At 38.2% G+C, this 26,059-nt stretch overlaps 1 protein-coding gene across 1 annotated transcript in view; it reads right to left on the bottom strand.

Annotated features, from left to right (window-relative positions):
* The window catches only part of PCNX2 (pecanex 2), a gene marked incomplete at its 3' end in the record, with an annotated part of 150,273 nt that overhangs the window by 73,696 nt on the left and 50,518 nt on the right, over positions 1-26,059 (bottom strand). The window contains exons 14-20 of the mRNA XM_079550866.1: positions 24,393-24,503; positions 22,968-23,059; positions 12,079-12,188; positions 10,434-10,530; positions 4,238-4,330; positions 3,571-3,721; positions 362-503 (exon numbers count right to left, since the gene is read on the bottom strand). Of these exons, the coding sequence (XP_079406992.1) occupies positions 362-503; positions 3,571-3,721; positions 4,238-4,330; positions 10,434-10,530; positions 12,079-12,188; positions 22,968-23,059; positions 24,393-24,503 (796 nt within the window). The remainder of the gene's footprint in view (positions 1-361; positions 504-3,570; positions 3,722-4,237; positions 4,331-10,433; positions 10,531-12,078; positions 12,189-22,967; positions 23,060-24,392; positions 24,504-26,059) is intronic.

The following is a 26,059-nucleotide window of genomic DNA, read 5'->3' as shown; positions in this document are numbered from 1 at the left end:
CTCATTTTCATCTGATTAATTCCAGTTACCCCACTGTGCTTATACTCATCAAACACCTGCTGCCTCTTATAGTGTGTCTTGCTTTTAATTGACATTCAGACATTCCATATATATCTATATATAGCTCTTTAATCTTTTAATTTCTCTGTCTCTCACTGGGGTCATGTCTTTGAGTACTCTAAGGCAGCTTTGTTTTTTTCCTTTCAGCAGAACCAATGATTGTTGTATATGGAAACTAATAATGGCACACGCAAACTGTGATAAGCATGCAGACTTCTTTGAGAAACCAATTTCATTTCTCAGTCTTCAGTCTATGTCTGAGTAGTCTACTAATCACATGAATGAGTTATAATCAACTTACTGTGTACCAAGCTTCTTGTATTTACTAATGGAGAAAGCATCAATGGTGAGGGCATTCAATATTATAGCTGGATATAAGACATACTTCTCAAAGCACTGAAGCCACACATACAGCCTTTCAAACCACATCAAATGAGCAGCATCTGAAATAAAAATTCAGAAAACAGAACATTTCATCAAATTACCTGCATTTTTGTACTGCAATAATGTAAAAGTAAAGAAGTGAGTCAGCTTACGTGAACAAGGATAATCAACCAACTAATTTATGGCACAAAGAAATTCCTAATTCTTTTGTAACAGGGAAATCATTTAGCTCTCTCAATTTAGAGAGTATCTGTTTAGCTTTTTAGAATTGCATTCATGAAAAAAATCTCAAATGGTAAGAGGTGGTCCACGTAGATTCTAAGTAACAGTGGATTCTATACAATTCCATTACTAATCACTGAACTGAATAGCACCTCTAGTGATGTAATTGTTCAGGAGAGACTCTCTTCAGCACTGACCTGGTGGATGACCTACAGAACCTCATACCATTATCTCAGGCAGCAGACTTTTTTTTTTTTTTTTTTTTTTTTTTTAAAACATCACAGGCTTAACAGGAGAATTAAACAAGAACTGAATGCTCTGTGCAACTAAATATCTATATGCGAACTCAGGTGAACTGAGTACAGAAACATCAGTGTATGGAAAAGAGTAATGTTTATTCTCAGCTGAGGTAGACAAGGCTATTGGGAAAAAAAAAACTGCAAAAGGCAGAAGTTGGTAATGAGTCAGAAATAATGATGCCAGCTTCTGAATTTCCAATACTCTTTCCCTGCAGAAATGGAAATTATTGTGTGTAAACAACCCCCCCCACACATAACTTCTTAATGACAGGAAAAAAAACATGCTGAACAGCTACTTCCTAAGCTCATATACACAGCAAGATATCTATTTTGGAACCTAGCTCTTATTCGCTCCTTCTCCTAATTGCTCTCAGAGCTTCTGTTCTCTACTAAAGAACTTCATCTGGTTGTCCAAAGCTGAGCTCTGTTTAGGAACTCAGGCTTGAATAAAGAGATGTGCACATCAAGTAGACCAAAAGGAAAGTAGCCACAGGAGCAAGGCATGCATAGCCAACGCAGTGAGAAAAAGAGCATATGTTCAGAGGGGACCTAGGGATAAAAATGGATGATTTGAAAATGGCTGAGATGAATCTGTGGGATATAAAAGTAGTAGTGGTGAGAAAGAAAAAGACAGCCTAGTGTGTTAGGGTTTTTCAGACAGCCTGGCACTTTCTATGCATTGTACCATAAGCTCACTCTTTCTTCCTGCAGTCAGTCAAAATAACACAAAATAAATGAGGTATCTCATAGGTACATCATGAGAACTGTTCTCATAACTGCTATACTGTGGAGGGCCTGAAAGTCTAAATGGCTCATCTGAAGTCTATGAAACAAACCTAGAGTAAACTCATGGAATTGTCATTACCAGCTGCTCATCTAAGTGCTAGCAATCATTCATCTTTACCATAGGAATCCACTTGTCAAAAATGAGGAAGTTGAAAATGAAATTCTATGCAGTCAAAGCTCCTAAAAAATCCCTTGTTCGATGTGTTTGTCTCATTACTGTCCATGCCTGACAACTAGAGGATACTGTCTTTTTCCAAGCTTCTCCTTCTAAACACATAGAGAACCTTTAAACTCTGCTCCTACATTTTTCTTACAGAGTGAAAGAAAGAAGATAGTCTGTCAGACATATCTATCAAAGGGATTACCCAACCTTTTACTCAGCCTGTCTCATCTGAGAACATAATAAAAAGCCTCTACAGAAGCCCAAGAGACTGGAGAAAAAAAACAACGTATAATGTACATAAAACTCTGTTTTCTTCACACACGACCAGAACATCACAATTGTTCTTAAAACTCAAAGTAAGGAATTAGATCACATGTAAAATCAGAACTGCAAAGGAAGCAAAATATCCTGCTGCCTGCAGCAGGTAGCGTGGGTAGCTGATCTCAAAGCAGAAGATAACTTGTCTGTGGAGATCAGTCTAGCAGAACTCTACCTTCAACCTTTTCAAAAGCTGAATCATTGCATTTAAGAAAATGTTTCCTGACAAATGAAGACAGATTTAATCAGGACAAAGCAAAGAAATCCCACATTAGTCTTTTTATTATTAAGTTGATGTAAAAAATAGTGAAATTTGGACACTCATCAAAATTACTGATAATCAGTGAGAGAAAGCCCTGAACGATGTTTTCAGCTGGTAATGATCTTTAAAAAGTTCCATATTTCTACTACACTTTCCTTCATGCATTGCAGTAGAAGTTAAAAAGCAACCCTCAGTAAAGTTTTTTGGGTAGTTTTTCATACCCAAGCCTTGTTTGGAAAGTAATTGTTTTGAAAGACGTGATTTTTTTTTAAAGAAGATTTAAATTCTTAATGCATGGTTTTGCTTAGCGATCTGAACTCTTTTGTTGTTCAGCTGGAGAACAGACTGAAGTCTCTCAGCAGATTGTGTTCTCACAACATTGCCTTCAAACACCTCAGAAACATATACTGAGAATGATTAAGGCAGAGGATCCATCAAGAAATGACAAGCAAGCTTTAGGCTGGTAGCAAATAAAAGATGAGAGCCAAGGGGAAAAAAATGCCATCCTTCTCAAAGTATGCTAGCTGCTTGTGGAAACAACACTATCAAGAATAGGAAATCAGGCCCCAGCATTCTAAAATATTAACAGATACTCCTACGCATCATGGCACTACCTGTTAAAGCCAGAAAGAACAGTTACCAGTAACAAATCTTCACAATTTCTTCCAATTTTACTGTTCTTCTAATAGCATAGAAATTAAAACTAGGTTGCATCATCCATACTGTTCAAATAATACATAATTCTGTGACGACAAAAAGAAACCACTTGAAATGCCAACACATCAAGCAACACAGCAAATAATGGTATTGTAATGCAAAAGTAGAAAGCAGATCAGATGGTGGTTCATGAAAGCCTACTTAAGGCAACTAAGATTAAGAGACCTTACTATTTGACACACAACCAGAGGCTGAGAGCAGGAACTGTTTAGCCCTGAGAAAAAAAACACTCATGTAACATCTTATCAAACAGAAAACAAATTATTCCCTCTGCTTTGTTCTTTCTGGATTTTTGTTTTTAAATCAAGACAGGCTGCAAGCCACGACATCCATTGTTTAGATAAGATTTCATTACAAACCTCTCACTTCCCGTTGCTGGTGTTCTTTGCTTTTAAGTATGGGGTGGGAGATCCACAGCCAGGGGTGATGCTTGCGAAGCTGAGGAAGTATGTAATGTGTTACAAATCCCACAGTCCATGCTAAAGCAAACAGGACAATGCTGAGAAATGGCTAGGCCAAATGAGGAAAAAAAAAAAAAAACAAACACATGGTTATAATTTGCAAATAACTTTTTGTTTGTTTTAAAACATGTCCTTATAATGAGATTTCTACCCAATTAATATTCTCCCCCCCACCCCCCCTCCCCCATTCAAATTCATTTCACAGGCGTATGTATTTAGAAATATAAATTTTGCAGAGACAATTCACCATTTTTCCTCCTAAATAGAGGAGAAAATGCAAATGATTGGATTTATCCACTCTGTCTCTCAGGTTGCATATCATAGAAGAGGTGCATATGTGCAAAGGCTTAGGGAAATAGACACCAAGTAAGTAATATTTTGCCTGATGCAAATATCCACATTCTAATTCACACTGCACGTCAAAAAGCATTAACTTATCACAGCCAGTAAATACATTTTCTCAAACTTCCCTTTCCCCAGTATCTTCCAGCTAACATATTCTGTGATTTTACATAAGAGATAATACCTTAGAAAAAGAAAAAAAAAAAAAAAAAAGGACACATACCCTTAATGATAGAAACACAGTGCTGGCACTCACAGCAAATGACAGAACAGCTGCTGCTGTGCAGACAATGAGATCCGATTTCAAAACTTCTTTCTGTGAAAATTATTTTATACCAAATTAGCACACCAATACCATTTTACCTAGATAAAGTAAATTACTCTCTTCTAAATTACTTGCAGACTGTCTTGTGGTAAGGCTAATCATCACTCCCTGATACAAAAGTGTTCTCTCCACTCTGCTTTGTGAAATTATTTCTTCATACGCTGGGCGTGTCAAGAAACCATGTTTATCTTCATCGTGACTAACTTTAAATTGTATTTTTAAATTTGGTTTTAACACTAGATAAATGAAAGCAATACAATTTTCACACTGAGCCTAATTCTATTTAAGGAAAATAACTCTTTCACATTATGGCATTTTTATTTTTGGAAATAAAAATTCTGGTTCCATTACCTATCTGCAAGCGTTACAATTTCTTTAGATTTGCTTGCATTATTGGAATGACTCATGCTTTTCTGTAATGCCTTCAAACACACAAGCTAATACATTTATTATGTTCTGAAGTGACATGTCCCATTCTCTGATTTTCTGTATCAGAAGTGAAATTTCAGCAAGATTTTATGGGTTTCAGACAAGGCCATTTTTCTGCTATCACTCAATGATAACACAAGGACAAGCGTGCCTTCATATAAAGGTTTATAAGTAGGGTAGGAGTAATTTTGTTTTAAAAGATTAGAAAAATATCATGATCTTTCTAGACTGCTTTTCTTGTGATTAAAATGTCATTCTCAGTAAACAAATAAACAAGATAGCTTTCGAGCTCTGTGATCTTCTGAATTGTACTTCAGAGGTCACTCAAATATCTGTCTGAGTAGGTGAAAATCTTCTCCTAGGTTTGTGAATGGGATATTCAACTTCAACAGCCAATATTAGTGCTAAGTCATCACATGCATATATAATCACTTTTAGATCTTGGTTTAAAAAATGATTTATGCTATAATTCAAAACCATCTAGAAATACTATGCAGAATAAAACACTTTGTTAGAATTTGAAATTCATCCAGTTTCCTAGCGCTGCAATCTAGGTAATTTTCCTTTATCTCATCAGAGAAAAGAAAAAAAAAAAACCAACCATAAAATATTGATGGGATAGCAAACCTAAGAATAAGGGATAAGAAAGCAGAAGTGAACAACAGACGCATTTGTAAAATTACCAGGCAAGCTGGTAGCAACCACTATATTTAGGCTGCCTGTCACTCTGTTACAAGATGCTTCTTAGTAAAAGGTCACCAGCATCAGCACTTCCACTTACTGCAGCAGGCCTTTGAAATTCAGCAGGACTAGAAAGCCTTCAGGCTCAAGAAGTACTTTTGCTTTGTCCCGTGAAACTCTAATCCCATTTAGCTGAATTTTTGAGCTTTATTAAGTTGTCCTTTCTTTTCTCAGATTGCTCAGAAAAACAAAAGAGAAGCACTCCCTGTACTCCTCAAGCTACGCTCTCTTCAGATGGCACTGTACTCAGCAAGGACCATAAATGCGGAGGCACAGAGTTCTGTTGGACTCTTCCCAACCATCCTCACAAGACACAGTCCCACTGGCCTTGTCCCATTCTTCTTGGACATTGTATGGATGAGGAAAATCACGCTAGGGAGCTTACAGAAAAGGTCTTCACTGAGAAAACCCTTCATCCCTACATATTCCCACAGGTTCTCTCAAACTGGCTTAGACCTTCTCTCACAAGAGAGAAGCAGTACTAAAAAATCATGGATAAAATCCCAATAAAGATAGATACAGGATTTATTACCAACTCATAAAATTGAGATACTTTTTAAATTTTTCCAATCTTTTTAAAGCTATTTCATACAAAGTCAACTTAAAGCAACAGCATTTTACTGCAAAATTCATTATCTGAGAAAGCTGAGCAGTGCCCTGTTTACGTAGCCCTGTGCTTCAGCCCTTTTGCAGAGATATATTATGAAAAGTCCTCATTAAGTACCATTTTTCTGCACAGCTGAATCCAACTAGTCAATCACTTAAAACAAGCTTATAAAAACAATTAAACAAACCACATTTTCAAGCTTCCCTTCACAACCAAAAAGGATTCCTATTACAGTGACAGCTGTGTGTTTTTTGTAATCAGGTGACTGAAGAAGCTGCCATTTTAAGAACTGTATCAAATATTTAGTCAAAGTCAGAAGTAGTGATAATAATGGATACTGGAGGGAAGAGGAAAGGCACCCTTGCTTCCCATTCTGTACGCAGACCAGGTTATCAACAAGCAAAATGTACTACAAAAACTGTATTACACAGGACTGCTATTTCCCATTTTTCCTATCTTTGCCTTTGCAAGTGTTCTTCCTACTGTGTTTGCACTGCTTTTGACACATTAAGAGTCAGATGCAGGAAAAGGCCTTCGTTTTCAGAGTAACACTCACTATTCAGCTATTTGAATCCAAATTTGATAGTTATGTTCCAACTTTGACAGTACCTAGTGTGGCTAAAGTTTTATTTATGGTTAGGCTTACCCCCTTGCCCTTGCACAGAACTGCTTCAGCTGCTGACTTTCACAATAGTCCCCACAGGAGGCAGGAGATCCTTCTTGATGTGGCAGACATTATTCAAGCTTCTCACAGTTTAGTTCTTTTTCTTTCTAAAACAAAGCCGGGCAGGAGTAACTTTGTTTTGCGTGAGGGCATAATGGCCAAGACCCACAAGAAATGGCTGACCCTGAGCAGTTGTTCTCTGCCTGAAGGGAATTCAAAGCTACCTTCCAACAGGATGCCCTGGGCATCCGTCTAAAGGTTGCTGTAGAGATGGGTCTTGTGGCTTCCACTTGCCTTCAGTAGGAAGAGGAAGTGCCCAAAGACACAGAAAAACACAAGAAGGAATGTGACTCTACTGGTAGAGCAGTGAGCCACACAAAGGGAGGCAGAGCAGGAAGCACAGACATGTTCTGGCTCTTATTCCATGGCTGCTTTTTCTGCAGGGTTGCAAAACAGTCATCTCATATAAAACTGAACTCAGTTTGCACCTCTCTGTGAGCTGCTTGAAGAGCTGACAGCAGCATGACTGTGTATCGTAAGAATGAGGTTTATTCAGCTCACCTGAAGAGAACCACAATACATTTTCAGAAGGAGACTGAATTCTGTGAAATTCAAAATGAGTTAAGACATCATCCTGCTGTCTTCATGGATAGGAAGTAGGACACTCTCCTGCTCTTGGCACCCCTTTATCTTCCTAGCTGCTGCTATGCAAATGCCTATCTTGGACACAATTCTGTCCTCCAGCTGTATAAAGCAGAATTTCAGATTCCATTCCCAACCACAGACACTTATGAATTGATTGCTGAATGACTCTACAATACTATGCTTAAGTCCTTTATTTTAATGGGTCCAACATAGAAAAGTTAACCTCTGATCACAGTTAATATCTCTGCAATGAGAAATAGCCATTACTAGAGTGTTATAGTTGGGGTGAAAACAGATGGTTTTTTTCCTCCATTTTACACTCGAGAGAAAAAAGAAAAAACCCAACCCAACAATATTACATCTCATGTAATATGTCTCATGCCTCAGAGATTTTACATGTTGCAGCAGGATTCATTTGTTTAAAAATTATTTTCAATTATGCTTTTGGAGCTTTGTACAAATCCTTTTACTAGTTATGCATATGTTTGCATTAAAGACCAGGAAGGAACCTGGGTTTGAATTTAACGCATTAATACCTTCAAGCCACTGGTTAATCTAGCAATCAGCCATGTGGATGCCGACAGAAATTAATTGTAAGGGTAGGAAGCTCCATTCTCAAAGCTGAATGGTCAATTATCCTTCACAGCTGTTTCATAATTCTGGTTTCCAAAGCTGGCAAATCTTACACAGTTATTCAAGCAAAGGAAAATAGTAAAGGTCATGGAACTAAACATTAGAGATGATGCATTTATTACTGCTAACGTTAATATCAAGCCAATAGAGAATACAACAGATTAATTTTCAATATCAATCTAATTTGCTGCCTTCAGCTGTTTAATGGTGTGAATTAATTTTGTATATCTCAGCATTTCTGTTTCAAAAGGGTCTTATTTCAGTGTCACGTTATGCACACCATACACATGCATATAGACCAGAGCAGGGCTGTTCTGCTGTGTGGCATTTTCATGTCCTCTGACACTGCTTTTAAAAGTCAGTTGAGTCTTACAATCTATACGTGGTTTTTATTGCAAGGTTGGTCAGCAGAGATTGTGGCTTGATTGCGTTCCTCAAACTTGAGGCACATGCACTTTTCAGTGCTTCAGTTCTTCCCTACTTGCTGTATTAGTGCTGCACTGTGAGATAGCAATGAGAGTCCTGTGGCAAACTGGTTTAAGTGTACCAGTTAACACAGGAACTAGACAAAGAGCCTGCATTAGTCAGAAGCTGCTCTCATTCTTCAAGAGATCTCTCATTGAGCAAGAACTAGCACTACTAATCAACACTGAGCAAATAAATTTGCTTACAGCTTTTATGCAGATTGAAGGAAACCAGCACAGAAAAAGAGTAATGCAAAGAACTAGGAAGTTTCAGCAACATCAAAGGTAAACAGCCTCTGTTCTAGAAGCAGCAGCATAGGGTGTTAAACAGTGCCAACTCCCCAAAACCAAATAAAGCCTTGAGAGAAAAAGGTGTTGGAAATCCCACTTACCAAAACAAAACAAAAAGACCAACCAATAAACAAAATCAATCAAACAATAAAATAAAGCACCACTAGCAAAATATGGGCGTCAGGAAACATGACAAAGAAATGGAATCCTATGCCTGACCAGTCCCACAGCAGTCATCCCTGTGGTTCTATGTTCCCAGATCCATCAGATCTGCCCAAATGCAGTTGAAACACATGGTAACTCTGTTGGTATACGACATCAGACCACTATGCACATTACTGACACAAAAATAGGCATAGAGTCTCCATTTTCATGACTCCATTTTCAAATGACAGTCAGGATCTTAGATGAGATTTTGTTCATTCTCTCAGTACTTTTTTCCTCTCAAAATACTGAAGTGTTGTTTAAGGTTTCCCTTTGCACTGTGAAATGCAGCCAGTTACAAGGACAGCTGCATTAACTGCTTCATTCCTTTGGCAAGATTCCATCCTCAGAACAGATGAAATCATTCTATCCTGCTCCAAGATGGGTACTATCAACAAAAGATACAAGTGCAATATAAATACCAGAGAATGAGAAACTTTCAGTTACATCTGCAACACACTGTACAAGAAAAGACTGACAACGTGGCAAAATATAGCAAAATATAGCAAAATTTTAACATAAATACTCGTTTACTTTCTCTGTTACATTCGTATTGGAAATGTGGTGCTGGTACAAATAGCATAGTTTATAAGAAGCTATAGCTCAATGCAGACGACGGGAACCGACATATCAATCTTGTGTGGGCCTTATTAGAGTAAGCAGTTTAAAGTAACATCATACAGTGTAGGAAATAATCTATGCAGCAGCTAAGCAATGAGAAGTAGGAAACAGTATGGAATCACCTCACATGCTTAGCTTAGACTATGTAACACATTATAAAATGTCTAGTGAATACAATATGTGCAAGAGAAATGCATCCCTTTTTAAGAGATACCCAGAGGCCAGGCCAGCTACCACACTAGCGACCTGTACCACTGAGCACTATTGACTCTCAGATCATGTCTGAAGGTAAAAATAAATAAATAAATAAATAAATAAATAAATAAAAATAAAAATAAAAATCACAGCTTGTCTCCTAGACACTCTGGACACTTCTTGCTTCTGCAAACATTCAGGACTACAGGAATGATCGCTTCTGTTGCAAAGGCTAAAAGCAGGCATTAGGTATGTAATCAGAAGGAATTGCTGTCTGGTAACTGGAAGCATGACAGTTCACAACTGCAGGAAATCTCCAACACTCCCTAGTACTTTCAGAAACTTGATAATCTTCCCACATGTACTCTCTGAGAGCAGCTTCTCCTGGATACCAGTTCTCCCTCCATTCTGGTCTCTCCCAAGAGAAATCTAGAATTATTTCCCACAGTTTATATCTGTGGATTTAAAAGAACAGGATATATATCTGTCCCATATAATTAATTTAAATGTTTAAATTACTAAATATCTAAATGGTCCTTCAGTGGGAAAATTGGATGTGACAGAGTTTTGCACAGAAGATAAATAAATAAAAAGTCTTACCACCGATTCTCTCATTTTTTCTGGGAGTGGATCTGCTGATGAATCTTCAAATTGTTGACGCAGAAAGTGAGGGACATATTTGCATTGAATTAGGGACCTGTTTAAAAACACATGTGGTTAGGATACTTCTGAACATGTCTAACAGATATAATACATATGAAGTGAGGAGAGCAAAGAAACAGGCAGAGGAGGAAGAACAGCCTCAGTTTTCCTTCATCATGTATGTAGTAGCTACCTTATCATTGCATAGCTGGAGATGATACAAACCAGCTCAACCTTTGATCACAGTAAAACTTCCTTCCTCTTCACAATATCAAGGGGCCTCAACAACCAGAACAGTCCAATTAATGTGCCTCGGTCAACTAGAGGAATGAGTTAAGAGGGTACTCTTGTGTTCATGCCCCTTATTAATTCAGGTAAGCCAAAACCAATATGGGAGCTCTTTATGAAACCCAGTTCAAGATTGATGTGCTACTTTCTCCATCTTGATGTCACAAGTCATCTCTTAAACACCATTTCCAATCATCTTAACTTCCTTCAAATTCAGAGTTGCCCTAAAACTTAAAAGGACTACACATTTTCCTCACAGTTGCATAAAGATATTTGATATTTTTAAAACTTAAACAAGAAATTTAACAATAATTTCAACTGCTGAGGATTTGATTAAGGATCAGGAACTAAAGTTAAAAGATGAAACAGTTTTAACAATATAAGATGCCTTCTTTATAGCAAGCTTTTTAAGGTAAGAAAAGTTTTTACATTAGTAAGGAAGTTAAAGAGTTGGCCTGTCCTTCCAGGAGAGTGGGGGAAAAAAAGTACAATTATTTAAATGATTCCAAAATTTAAAGAGCTCACACTTTCACGCTGATTTGCAATTTAACTGTGTGTATTCTAGACCAAAGCTAAATAGTCTCCCTGCATCATGCTAGGAAAGACCAAGATGTCTGTGAAACAGAATCCCAGATGACAAGGTGATAATGGCAACATGAAGCCCATTTGTTGCTTAATTCCACACCATACAAGTTAACGCCCAGCTACTTGTACACCATCACAGCCTCCCAGAAGATAATACAGCTCCACCCAGGAAAGCTCATGACTACTGCTCCAAAGCTATGGATCTGCATACAGCTCACTCTCACATTATCTGAAGAATTTCTTCCCTGGATCTTCCTTGTTCCCAGCATCAGCTCCTAATACACATAAACTCTCTTTAGCTGCCTTTAGCAGAGCACGTCAGAGCAAAAAAGGGAAGAGTGATCTCAAAGCCACATCCCCACACATTACAAGTCCTTCTTCTTTGCCAAGGCATCACCAACGCATCAGCAGACTGAAAGTCATCTCAACCAAATCATTATTCTCCAATGCGGCAAGCATGCCATTTCCCAGAGGGTGGAATCCACCCCAGAGGATTTGGAAGTGTTGCATAAAGAAAACCAGCCATACTGCTGATCTGGCTGCAGCACTTCATTTGCTTACAAGACTAACACCAACCATGCAATCAGAATTTACCAAGGAATTTCCACTTAACCACTCTACTTTTGGAAGACAATCCCCTAACAGCTCTGAAACCCAGATATTACTCTGAGGAAACCAAAATCTGTGTGCTATACAAGGAAATCCATAAATAAAATTGCAGGCAACTTACATCAGTACAGATGGGTCACTGCTTTGTCTGCTGAGGTGATAAGAAAGTGCAACTAGCAGACCACAGAAAGCAGAAAACAATGCTGGAATGTGCTGTGCATCCCAGGGTTCCTGGACATGGGAACAGAAAGCAGAGCATTTACAAGTTAGGAATGCAGTACTGTTTTTCTTTTAAAAGTAGGCAAAGCTATGCTGTAACATTAAATGTGCAGCATCTAGATCTCTATGCTATCAATCAAGATTTTACAATTCCTTATCACGTCAAAGTCCATTATAGTGAAAAAGACTAAGTTATTACAATATTATCACATTTTGTGATAATATTACTGTAATTCCCACATTACCAGCAATTAGCTTAGAAACCATGTAAAAAACAAGTTTTCCTGTTTAAACTCTAAAGGCAGTTTTTTGTTAAAATGAAACATAAGTGAATTTATTTACTAATGAGACAAGTGAAATTATGTGCAGAGTACTTGTTTAAACTGTAAACTGATACGTTTCCTTGACCTGTGGCCAGATTGCTTGTAACAAAAGCCAGCATCACCAAGCTGGGGTACAGTTTTGGCACCTGAATCCTATATCTTTCTGCTTTTGTGTATAATATATCTAGGCCCTGCAAGCTATGTAACATCGTAGAGAGTGAGAGCACTAGCCACTGTCCTTAAGCAGGGGTAAAAGAGAGCAATTCAAACACTCATTAGCACACTGGGCATAATCAAGATGAGAAATTACTTCTGGGTGACTTAAGCAGCTAAAATTGGCTAGAGATAGTAAGTGGAGGAATAGAAAGCTTAATGAACAATTAATATGACCAGTGCCTCATCTGTGGAATCCTCAGCTACAAATTAGAGTCTTAAACATTGTAAATCCTAGCTGTAAAACGATACAAATTTTTGCTTTGGAGGACACAAATGTGGGTCAGATGCACAGCCATTTCTCTTCTAACCAAGTTAAACTTCACTATTCAATTCTGTTTTTCATTTGGTCATTCCCAGGTTTTGGACTAGGTACATTTTAGTCTAATTTTTCCCATACTTCGTCTCAGGTCAGAAATTAATATTCTTCAAGACATTGCAGAAAAGTTACTGAAGCCAATTTTTTTTGTAAATGCCAGAATTGTAGCCTATTCTGTATCCAGTACCCCTGGATCCTTTTCTGCCAGGCAGCTGTCCAACCTCTCTTCCCTCAGTTGGGACCCAAGTGCTAAACCCATCACATAGCCTTATTGAATGTCATACAGGCAGCTTCAGCCCACCAGTCCAGCCCGTCCAAACCCCTCTGTAAAGCCTTCCTATCAATACATCCGTCTGACATACAGACATCTGCAAACTTACTGAAGGTGCACATGATCTCTTTGTTCAGATCGTTGATGAAGATGTTAAAGAGAATTGGCCCCAGTACTGAGCCCTGGGGGACACCACTTGTGATTTGCCTCCAGCTGAATTTAACTCCATTCATCACAACTCTTTGGGACCCACCAACCTGCCAGTTTTTTTTTACCCAGTGCAGCATATGCCCATCCAAGCCACGAACAACCAGTTTTTCCAAGAAAGAAAACCAGTGGGAAACTATCAAAAGCTTTACTAAAGTCTAGGTTGATTACATCCACAGCCTTTCCCTCATCAAAAAAGCAGGGCACTGTGACATAGAAGGAAACCAGGTTAGTTAAGCAGGACCTGCCTTTCAGAAACCCACGCTGTGTGAACCTTGTCACTTGACTGTCCTGTACATGCTGTGTGATGGCACTCCGGATGATCTGCTCCACAGCCTTCCCCAGCACCATGTCAAATGGCCACTTCCCCAGGTCCCAGTAATTGCTCAAGAACTCTACTTTCACATTTACTGCATTCTATGAACAGCTTCTGTCCTGGGCTAGCCTGTGCTCCCCTTTCAAAGTGCCTTTTAATTGACCCCTGAAAACTGAGCTCTCAGCTAGAAAGGCAGGCAGGATAGGCATCAATATTCACTATATGGCTGGGAAAGAGGGTTTTGGGGGATAATACTAAACAATGCTTTCAAAAAAAAAAAAAAAAGCACAAAGGCATAATTTCTCTAGCATCCCTGTTCCATTTTGTCACTTCCTCCCCCACTAACAATGCCTGGTAGAGTTTTAAATTAAAAAAGGATGAAAAAACAATATAGTCAATAATTGGACAATGATTCTTCACAGTAGGAAAACAGAAATGACAGGTTTTAGTCTAGGAAGCTGGCATTATCTGTCATCCTAGAAAGTGAGTTTGACTGCCTACTCTATCTCATTTGGACGAGGTGACACATAGTACTTTCACATACACTTTTGACTTTGATGCAGACACTCATGTAGTCATTTTTAAAACAAGTGAAATTGCCTTATAGGGTTAAGGATAAAAGTGGTGAGTTAAAACAGATGAAGTGACTGGGGGTGGTGTCCCACTTCAACTGCAGAACTGTCTAATCCCAGCACAATCCACTGAGCAGGAAGATAAAGGTGTCTTTGAAGTTACAAGTCTCTTACCACTGGTTGGGGTAGAAAGTAAAGCATATTTTTTTGAAGAGTGTTGATAGTAGCTTTCTGTCCTACATTATTTATCCTTTTTTACTTCTCTAAAAAAAAAAAAATAATGCATGTAGCAAACTTGTGTCTTTCAAAGATACACTAAAACAAATCATGTGTTGTACTCCAGAGAGAGTGCTTTGAAAACAGCTGAACCAGTGGTAAGTAGAATTCTTGATTTTGGTTGTTCTTTACTTATTTTCTTTGTGGCTGTGGGTTGTTATTTTTTGTGTGTGCATGCATTCTGTTGATTTTCGTTGCTTTTAAGCTACAGCAACAAAAAAGAATAGTCCTCTTAACTCACAGTCTTGATAGACCGATACAGCATTAGTATCCTTCACTTATGCTAATTCAAGGAAGAAACGGTGAAGGTATTTTGCATGGTGATTGTTTTGTCTTTTAAATATAGTGGAAAAACTCCAGTTTTTCTTCAAAAAGTACACAGACCTTCTAATTTTACACCGTCGCATCATTTCATCGTTATTTAACTAATCTTGTATTTCTTTTCCTCTCTCTTTCCTTCCACTACCTAGTTTCATTATGGATCTACCCTATTACTTGTATCAGAGTATGCAAGGCAGCTGATGAAAGTCAGCTGTTCCTCATGTGTGGTGGTAAATTCCAATAAATGTTATTTTATTTCGGAACTTAGAAAATGCTATTTGAATGAAATTGTAAAAGGGAATAACATCCCACTCCCAGACTTATAAGAAAATGGTAACACTGACATGCTCTGCATGGGGTTAACTGTAAGACAGCTTTGTTACCATGGATACCCTGTTTCCATTGAACACATTGACCAGGAAACCTCAATTATTCATGGCCCTTGTGATACACTTGCTAGATACAAGTTCCAGAGAGAGATGCCCACTAGCCTTATCTTCCCATCACACACAGAATACAAAACTTTACATTCATGTAAGACTACAAAACCTCGGTAAGCAATAAACTACCAACTTCTAATCAAAGTTCTCTTTATTTGCACTTCTGACTGCTTATTTATAGCTGTATTTTCACTGAAGAAATTTAAAATCCTTAGGGATGGAACTGATCTGGGGGTATGCTTGTGTGCATGTCACCTTACTCAGTAGTGTCCCAGTCTGTGACTGTGATTCCTAGGCTAGAGAATAAGACAGGCAACATCATGCAGGGAACATTAATACTCATGTTGCACATAATGTTGAGTTTATCCCCAAACAAGAATTGCAGATTTCTAAATTTCTATACAATGACATAAAAGTAAACTTGGGCCATATTAGATTCTGCAGACGTGTTCTTTTTCTATTATATCTGGACAATAAGTTCATAATATACACACAAATCTAAGAGCATAACTACTGGAGTTATGACTGAAGTGCAAGTGTGAAGTGACTGAAGTGTGAAGTGCAAGTGTGACTACAGCTGCAAACATCACTCACTGAAAAGCGTGTTATCTGACAATTCTCTCCAAAATTAACGTTCCTAATAGCTCTTGCTTGAACCTCAAGGGTCTTTAAATTGTAAAATACATAAAATTGATGAGCCTTGACTTCAAAACCTCCAGCAGCGCTGGAAGTATTTTATCAAGAAGAAACAAAGCTTTCTAATAATCCTATGTTCCTATTTTTTGGTCACTTACGCATCTGGGAATTCTGTGTATATACAAGGGTCCATTAAGAGCTGTTTAGAAATAGTTTTGGATGGTCTTAGCAGACCAAGGGAGATGTATGCGTGCAATTCTTTCCCATTATAAAACCCAAAGACAAATATTTCTAAATTATTAGTACACAGATGAAGCCTACATCGTTGAAAACAGGAATCAAGAAGCACTGTTATAGTGATTAATGAGTTTAGAACTCATTAAGCAACAAGCCAAACTACATCAATTGTGAGCTAAGAATGGTTTAGAATACTCATAGGATTTTCAGTAACTGTCCACAGAAATGATAAATAAATTAGCAGCAAACACTTTCTTCAGGTATAAAGCAATGGAAAAATAAAAACTAAATAACTTGTACTAAAAGGAGGCAGCTATGCCACATTTAAACACATTCTTATCAGTTTAATTTTTTGGACCTAGGTCCAATATATAAAATTTTCACAGGCTGAGTAAAAATAATCCCCAAGTTCCTTAAGCAGTTGATAGACAAATAACTAAATAGAAAGTTGGAGCACAAATGAACAATTAACTAGCTCTGGATGAACTTCAAATCCAAACCAACAGATTGAAACAGAAGGCAAAAGAGAAGGACAGACTGATTTGAGCTTTGAGAATGTGCTCTTCCGCTCCACTGCAACATACTGATGCACTGGAATGCTAAAGACAGATATCAAGATAGAAGAATTCCAGACAATGTATGTGGAAAAAATAGGAAGGCATATATGATATTTAAACATCCATTAAATATTCAAAAGAAACCCAAAACAGATGAAACAGGAGACAAAAATCAGCTCATTAACTATTCTACTCAAGTGAAATAGGAAGCCCAGAAGTTCTTGTGTCTTCAGTCTGGTGAATATAATATCTGAATAGAAAAGCATCTCCTCCAGGAAAAAGAGATAACCCTTTCATGTATCAAAAGTAAGGTAGCTATTAGAGCTGCCAATTTCTGTACAAGATTACAGGACTGAAACTGAGATCAGAAATAAAGCCAGACTAAAGTGGACATAGATAATTCTAAAGTAAACTCAACACCCAATAGCTACAAAAAAGCAGAAAACTGAAAAAGCAGTTCTATTAGATGTGACAACTCAAGAAAGGACAAAAAGAAGTGATCCAACTATATCCAGAATTTAGAGCTTTTTAATCAAGTGAACATAAGTGAAAGTTTTCAGACAACCTGGAAAAAACTTGAATAAGGGGTAATGATACCATTAAACACAGGCTTGAGAGATGAAAACTATCTCAAAGAAACCAGGAAAAGTTCAGTTCTCTGGACTTTAGAAACAAAGGCTCTTCTTCTTCTGAAATCAAGGTCAGAGTATGCAGTATTACATGCAAGGCTGCATAAGCAGGTGGTGTTGTACTACTCATGACATGGTTGTGTCACGTCAGAAGATGTCTGAAAAGACGTTTTGTAGCACCTGAAAGCTGTAGCCAAATCACCCCTCCTTGACTGGCAGAACACAACTGCATAACAAAAACATATGCAGTGACTCGGAGTTAACGCCAATGGAACTTCTGTTCACCAGCTACAACAAAACACACAGCCAAGACTTGAAAATGTGCTCCTCTCACAACAGGTGCCTTCAACCAACCTCTGTAACAAATAGCATCCTCTCTTGATGGGTAGAAAAGTCCTCAAGGTTTCAAATAGACAGATGGAAACCTGGGATTACAGCCATTTTTTTCTTGTTTCAGAGTTTTCTGGAGTAGCTGCTAGGAAATACTGTGAATGACCTTGGCCTTTCTCCTCTTTTACTTTCATCATATGATTCCAATTCAGATACACGATGGACATTTAAGCAGCCTGCCATATGATCCAACATCCCATTCACTACTAACACAAGATTAGGGATCATCCATCACTGTTTAGATGGTATGCGCATTTTAGCCACTACAGAGAAACACTTCTGGTTATGGGATAGCAAAGGAGCTGGAAGGTCATTAAAAAAGAGGAGCATGGCCTCATTAACTCTTTGGGCAAATCAAATTTTGTCTGCAGATCATAGGATTAACTTATAAGAATACTACATGATAAGCTTTCTCAGTCAACTCATCGAAACAAAATCAGTAACAATTAAGTTAATGATAGGTTTATACAACAAAGCTACTCTTTCCACAGAGCATCTCTGTTTTGTACAAAATAATACCACAACAAAATAGGCCTGCATAAGGTGCAGGATTTCAGCACCAGGGCTATTCACCCCACATCAGAACTCATTTTAGATTGTAGAAAGTTAACTTGAGTACTTGCACCGTTCTGAGGACGTACTTCAGAACAATTGCTCAATTCTCCTTGATTTTTTCCTTCCGAAATGAGAGTTATAGAGCAAAGAATTAGTTAATGTGAATTCAATCCTCTAAAATAGTTGCAACAAAATTTTGCAATTAATTCCTGATATTTAGAATATGTATGTATAGTTTGAGGTTCTAAAAACGAGCAAGAAAAATCTCACCTAAAAACACAGACCTAGAATAAACATTATTTATTTCTTCTAATAACAAAAGAAAACCATAGAACAAACTATTATTCTAATGATCTTCTTAAGAAATACTATCTTTCCTTTTAGAATAATTAATGTACACAGAGAAATTAGGCTAGGCTGTTTCACCATGGAAGACCATAATTGGAACACAAGAAGCATTTCGGGAAGGAAAGGCTCAAGTCTGATACTGCTGGAATGAGCCCTCAGCCTGAGCATTTGATGTGAGCAATCGTTCACCAGTAACAAGCACACAACCACTTAGATAGATCCATTCTGCTCTGCAATTTATTTCAGGAAATGGAACTCTGCTCGTTACACCTGCTGAGCTATACGATATTCTGCCAATAAACAAGTGCTTACATTCAAGAATGCCACATTTCAGCCAAGTAATAAGCTCTGCAACTCAGACCCTCTTCTGATACAGGATTTCTGCCATGTTTTCCTGCCCTGAATCTTTTTGATTGCAAAGATTTTTGACATCCATAAACTACTGGAAATTTGGCTTTCATCTTTTTTTCAAAAAACTAAGAATAAAGAAAGTAAAAAGGAAAATTATAAAATAGCTGTAAAGCTAAAGAGTGAAAGAGATACCCTTCCTATTGTAAAGACAACTACGTACTTATTATCTTTGTGAAAACATCTCAGTGAGGCAGACTATAGGACTTGCCTACTTTTGAGCTAGAATCTGTGATTTCTAATGCATCAAAAATCCATCTTGATTTGATTAGGATGACAAGTTGTAGCCCATTATATATCAGAACAGTTCTAGTTTCTTACACAGGTATTAGATCATCTTTCACAGTTGTCGCTATTCAGGATCAGACCCCTCTGATCTTACTTATCCTCCACTAATGAAAGAATAAATCTGACAGAATCATTCTCTTGAAATGTTATAAGTCCAAAAGACAAAAAGCTCTAGACCTGACTGAAGAACACAGAAGGGTAATACAAGTGCACTTTTCTAGCAGAAAAAAACACGAGATTGCAAGCACCCCAGTGGACTGAGATTATGAGCTGAATCAAGTCGAATCATCTTTACATGCTTTAAATTAACCTTCTCAGAACTGTCTCCATAATAATAGTGCCATAAAAATTCAAATTAACTGTAATTTCTGTATGAACAGAAAGTCTGCACTTAATATTGGTAATTTACAGCAGATATCTTGTAAATCTTTCATAGCACTCTACAACTTCAGGGTAGCATACTTCTAAGCAGTTTGAAGTCTAATCCATGAGGAGATTGCTTATCTACAAAGCCACCTGCATGTTGTAATTTCAACTATTACACTGAGAAAGCAGTCCACAGAATATTTTAAGAGGCTTTTCTTTAACACTATATACAAAACCTTTTTTTTTTTTTTTTTTTTTTTATTAAGTATCCATCACACAGCTTCCCTGCCCCCAACTAGCAAACTGTCCTCTGCCAAGCATAGAGGAAAAATGATTGTTTTCACAGGTTTTTATTTGCCTGTCAGATAGTTGTTCGAGTCAATTTCTTCCTTCCATACAGCAGTCTCTCTTTTTCCTCACTGTTTCTCCCTCCTCCATCCTGTCTCACCTTGTGGATTTTTCCTCACTCCTTCCATTCTTATGGAAGCGACCCTCTACATCCTATCTGCCCCTTTCTGAATCATCAACACATTTGGAAGAATGTTGCAGGAATACCAGCTACTTTAGGACACTGCACAAGAGAAGTAGTTAGGCTTTCTAGCACCACACAGTTGGGCAAGGTCAAACCAGTGTAACTGATATACTATGTGAATCTGGTGACCAAGATTCCCTGAGAGTACATCAACATGCTCAAAGATACTTACTAGTGTGTTAATGCACCACTACTCAGCAGCTGAATTGCCATAAATTATTATGCATGGATTCAAACCACCCAGGGGCAAGATAAAATGGTGGCTTAACACATTTTACCTTACTATTGGGAATGGTTAAAAACACAAGCACAGCCTGCTCTGCTCATCTGTGATAGATAATTAAAACATTGTAATTGACCGTGTTTGATTTAAGGTCCATATTCAAAATTTTAAATAAAAATTGTTAAAAGCCAATTCTGAAACGTTTGTCTTTCTTAAAGAAATCCCTTAAACAAAGATCCGATAGTACCACTGTGCTACAGATGTGTAGCATCACATAGTATCCTCTGGCATACTCCTGCAAGATGTTGAAAACAGCTTGCATATCACTGCACATCCTGGTGCACTCCTGCACAAGCACTGACAGCATCTAGCCTGTCATGAAACAATGTTAAAAGACTACCCCTCAAAAGATACATTTTACAACAAATCTAGGATGAAATTGTGGTCTCACCGTGGTCACCGGGAATTTTACAGCAGACTTGAAGACAGCCAGAAGTTCAATGTTATCTTTTGTTTAGAAAAGTAAAAACTGCAGGAGAGATACACACTAAGGGCAGGTGTAGTGCAGAGCAACTAACAGTTATTTTCCAGAAAAAGAGTACCTGCTTCACAAAGAGACACTAGAAAGACTGGGTATCTTCAACTAAAAGATGATATGGCTGAGGTGGGTACAACCAAGGACTACAGAATTGCCAAGGCAGCAGATAGAATGAATGCCAACCTGTTATTCCACCAATACTGCAATACAAGCAATAGGGAAGACATGATGAAATAAGCTTTTCTTCACACTGAACTCAGTGGAGATCTGGAATTAGTTGCCACTGTGGAGGCATGCAGTATAAGCACATTCAGAACATTAGGCAAACTCAAGGACAATGCTGACTGAATAAAATCTGCAGAGATGCAGTCTCCAAGAGATCTAAGCCAATAATTGTGGACAGTGGCTGAATAGTATGGGAATGAGCAACAAAAAATGGTCATGAAGTCCTAACCTGAAGTTCCTATGCTACTGATGTGCTACCCGGTATTTGGTTAGGTGATCCACTGGTCTGCCCAAGCAGAACATAAGATTCTTATTATTCTCTATTTTCTCTTCAAAATAGCCAAAGAAAGGCACATACAAAACTTGCATGCATTACACTCACTTTCTGACTTTGAACTTCATCTGCAAAGACTTGTCTGAAATCATAGAATCATAGAATCACTAAGGTTGCAAAAGACCTCCAAGATCATCCAGTCCAACCATCCACCTATCACCAGTATTTCTTCACTAAAACACGCCCCTCAGTGCAACACTGAAAAGTTTCTGGAACACCCTCAGGGACAGGGATTTAATCACCTTCCTTGGCTGCCTGTCCCAGCATCTAACCATTTTTTCAGAGAAAAAATGTTTTCCTAGTACCCAACCTGAAACTCCCCTGGCACAACTTGAGGCCACTTCCTATAGACCTATCACTAGTCACATAAGATAAGAGGCCAACCCCCATCTTGCCACAACCTCCTTTCAGGTAGTTTAGCACAAACACAGTCCCCCACTATCACAAATTATGCAGCTGAGTTTCCCATATTTGGGGAAATTACAGGGACCAACACACTGGAGAGCAGGGGATGAGCCTCGTCCTGGGAAAACCACCTCCCTGATCATAGTGTCTCCCCTGCCAGGTGAGTACAATGATGTTCCACAGTAAATCCTACACACCAAAAATGGAGGAGAAGAAGATTTGGGACTGACTCAGTGCCTGTCTGACTTGGCAGCAACAAGGCTGCACAGTTATGTGGCTGGTGGCTCATTGCACAGAACAAACAGGTCACCTACTGATAACAGCAACAGTAAAGCATACTCCTTAATGGGTTTTTATGTCCTAAAAAAATGCATGTACAAACTTTTCCAGTGCACAGAAATATCAGCAAACACCAGTGTGCAAATCCAAAGTGATGCTCAGAGCTTCAGCACCTCCAGGTATACTGTTACAAAGCAACAAAAAAAATTTTTCCCCCTCCTGGGGAAATACAAACCTTACCAGGAATTTGAGTCAAATTTAGCCTGCTTTTCACAGGAGTTATATCATTTAAGCATAAGAGTTGATGTTAGACTTCATCATGGAAATACAAAGGATCCTTTCATAATGATCTATGCAAAGAAGCAAGCAGTCATGAGCAAACATTTATCTTAGTATTTCTACTGCAGTTTCAAGTATTTCAGTGCAGCTAACAGGCAGAACCTAACACATAGCTTGTAAAGCTTATCTTGACAAATATCAACAACAGTGTAGCACCAAACAGTCTTGATCTCCCAAGTGACACGAAGTTAAGCAACAGGAAGTTTTAGACTGAAATATTGATTTTTTTAGTGTTTCAGCTTACCTTCACTGCACTGAAGCAAAATGCATACAGGACAGTCAGAACCACGAAGCTTCGGGAAATGCTGTAGAGTGCAGACACTAATCCGGAGGCAGCTGAAATGCAAACATCATATGTTAATTAATTTCTTCATAAATGAATATGTATGTTCAAAAAAAACACAAAAACAGCTCTTACATCACAACGTGTGTACAAATTCATTTAGTATACTACAAAGCTGTTTGTTGAGAGAACACCTTCAGTGACCCAAATCAGCTCACAGAACTGTGGACAGCTAAAACCAAAAGCTTAACGACACTGTACTCTATGATTTTTCCATGGATCTGAGCTCCCACACTATTATTCTTTGTGCTGAACATGGCTTTGCCAAAAATATTATATGACCCATGATGCTGCGAGAGGAGAAATGAAGTTAACAATCCGAAAATTTTCTAGTCAAGCTCCGTGTGGAATTTTCCTCATTCTCTCTACTCTTGGGACATAGGCAGGTTCTGCTATCAGCCCAAAGCATCCCAATTTGCTTGGTCAACTATGATTGACATATGTAGGAATGAACTTAAAGGGAGAGAAAAGAACACCATTTCATCTCTCACTACTACTACACTACTACTTTGAGAACTTCCAGAACCATGGCAGGAAATGCTGTCAGAATTAGGAGTTCAGCAGTTTCCACAACAGAGACACACGGGCTGCTAAATAATGCTTTAGTTAGTTTTCAACATACACTAGAATGATTATTGATGGGATGGGGACTTTATGCAACATTTCCTCAAGGTCTGCTTTGGTGTTTATGAAGTAAGAAGTGAAAAACATCCTTATCATTGGTATAAATTTTTACCATTCACTAAAGGCTGTTACTACAGTAGCAAGTAGAACAGTGCAATAAGTGTAGGTCTAAATGAAAAGTGCGGAGGATGTTAAATCTGTGACATGCATTTTGAGATGCTTTACTGCATTTCATGGATGATCCCACAGATTACAGGCTCATTAGTGTTGGGAGTGCATTAGGTGCACCCTTACAGTATATCTTTCTTTAAAGTTTCATCCAAATGGAATCCAGTCTGCATATCCTGACGTTATCTGTCTTCTGGATCATTGGATGAAGTATGGGACAAGGAACAATGAGCTTGTTTATCTTTGTTTTTTTTTGTTGTTGTTTTATATTGGACCTGTCAGAAAACAGCTCTTTCATGTCAGCTATCCTGTACAGCTTATTGCTCAATTTGAATACAACTGTTCAAAAGAAAAAAAGGAAAAGGAAAACTGGTCAAGGAGGTCTGACTAGTTTAGTATCCATCTCATTGCTAAGTGAATACCATTCACTGTTTGAACAGTAAGATGCACTGTGCTTTAAAAAACAGAATAATACACTTTAATCAAAGGTGACACACTCAGAAAGTGATAGCTCAGGCTCAACATACTACTTACCAGAACCACCAAAAAGCAAGATGTCTATTTGTTCCAAAAGATATATACAGAAGGTGTTGATTTGAGGGAAAAGACCAAGAAGGGAAATTGCAGGAAAGCAATATAAAAACACTAATGAAAACAGAAAATGCATATTAGAACATAGTCATACATCATAGTAAATAGAGAACACAGAAACAGGCATAATCCTGCAATAATATATTACAATAAATTCTGAGCATTGCTCTAGTAAGGATACTTTATTTAACCCTTAGCTACACTTATTATACTTACGTAAACAAAATGAATTGTTCTACTTTACAAGTAGCAAGTAACTCAGAGGTTAAATTTAAGATTTATTTTGGATAGCAATAAAAGAACAATACCAAAAAACAAAGAAACTGAAGAAACTCAGGAGTTAAACCCTGTCTGTCATCTTTACATAGCATTTTTTTCCTGTATAGAACAGCATACTAAAATGGCTGCCTTACAGTCAAGGAAAGGCAGGAGTCACAATTTGAGCATCTGTGCTGCTGGTCTTAGGTTCTGTTCATCTCCAGCCACTCCTCCACTTCTCCTAGCTCCACCTTAGAAAACGCTAAGCACAGTTGTTTAGCAAAGCACACTCTTTTAGAGCACACTGAACTGGCACCATCAACACTGAAGGATACATGTGCATGATTAATCAACTTACTGATTTATCATACTAGTACCCAAATGCTCTGCATCCTGAAGGACAAAGATGTGCCAGTCACTCTTCCTCGTAAACAACTCCGTATTTGTTAGTTTACATGCTAGGAAGGCTGCAATTTCCTCTCATTCATTCTCACAAAAAGCAAATTAAACAAATCATTAGTATAATTCATTCTCCTTCCTTCTCGAGCCAAATTTTAAGAAGGCAACAATAGGATTTGTGCTCTTTGTTGAATGCTAATTTCACATTTTACTTCCAGCTCCTCTTACTAATGCATTTTGTGCTAAAATAGAACAATATAATGAGTTTAGTCTGACAGTTACTAAATTCATCCTATTACACATCACTAGTATCTAATATTGTAAATCTTGCTGAGGAAGTCAAACACAGGAGAAGAAATGACATACTTGAGTGTTAAACATAGACAGGGCTCACATAAGTGTACTTACACTTCCAGTGCACCCTTCATCATGACTTCCTGCCACTGAAAGCAATTAAACGTATTCTGCATACATGAGAACATGAGAAACTTGTCTTCTCTCTCTCTTACATGCATTAATAACATTATTAATCTTCTCTTTCTTTACTATTCTGCTCATCTTTTAGGTATTCCACCAATCCACACCAAGCCAAGCAAATACTACTCAGAGCATCAAACTCCCCAACAGGTCACATGGACTCTCCAAGGGATGAAATGTCCTTCAGTGCTGGAAGCAAGTCCATCAGGCAAAGGAATTGCAGAACTGACAATTCGTCTGACTACTGGGTAACAAAGATGGTGAATCAGGGTCTGGATTGGAATTAGGAGTCCCCTGGGTGTGCTCATCGCAGAGCAGAGGAGCTGAGGGGAGGCCCGATGGCAGCTGCAGCTCCTCGCAGGAAGCGGAGGGGCAGCGCTGAGCTCTGCTCTGTGTGACAGCGGCAGGGCCCGAGGGAACGGCATGGAGCTGCGGCAGGGGAGGGGCTGTGCGGTTGGGGACAGGTGCTGCACCAC

This window comes from Tetrao urogallus (assembly GCF_951394365.1).
Source record: "Tetrao urogallus genome assembly, chromosome: 2".
In the NCBI taxonomy this organism is placed as follows: domain Eukaryota; kingdom Metazoa; phylum Chordata; class Aves; order Galliformes; family Phasianidae; genus Tetrao; species Tetrao urogallus.
The sequence above is the reverse complement of the archived record's forward strand: the minus strand, read 5'-3'. Positions and strand labels throughout refer to the sequence as shown.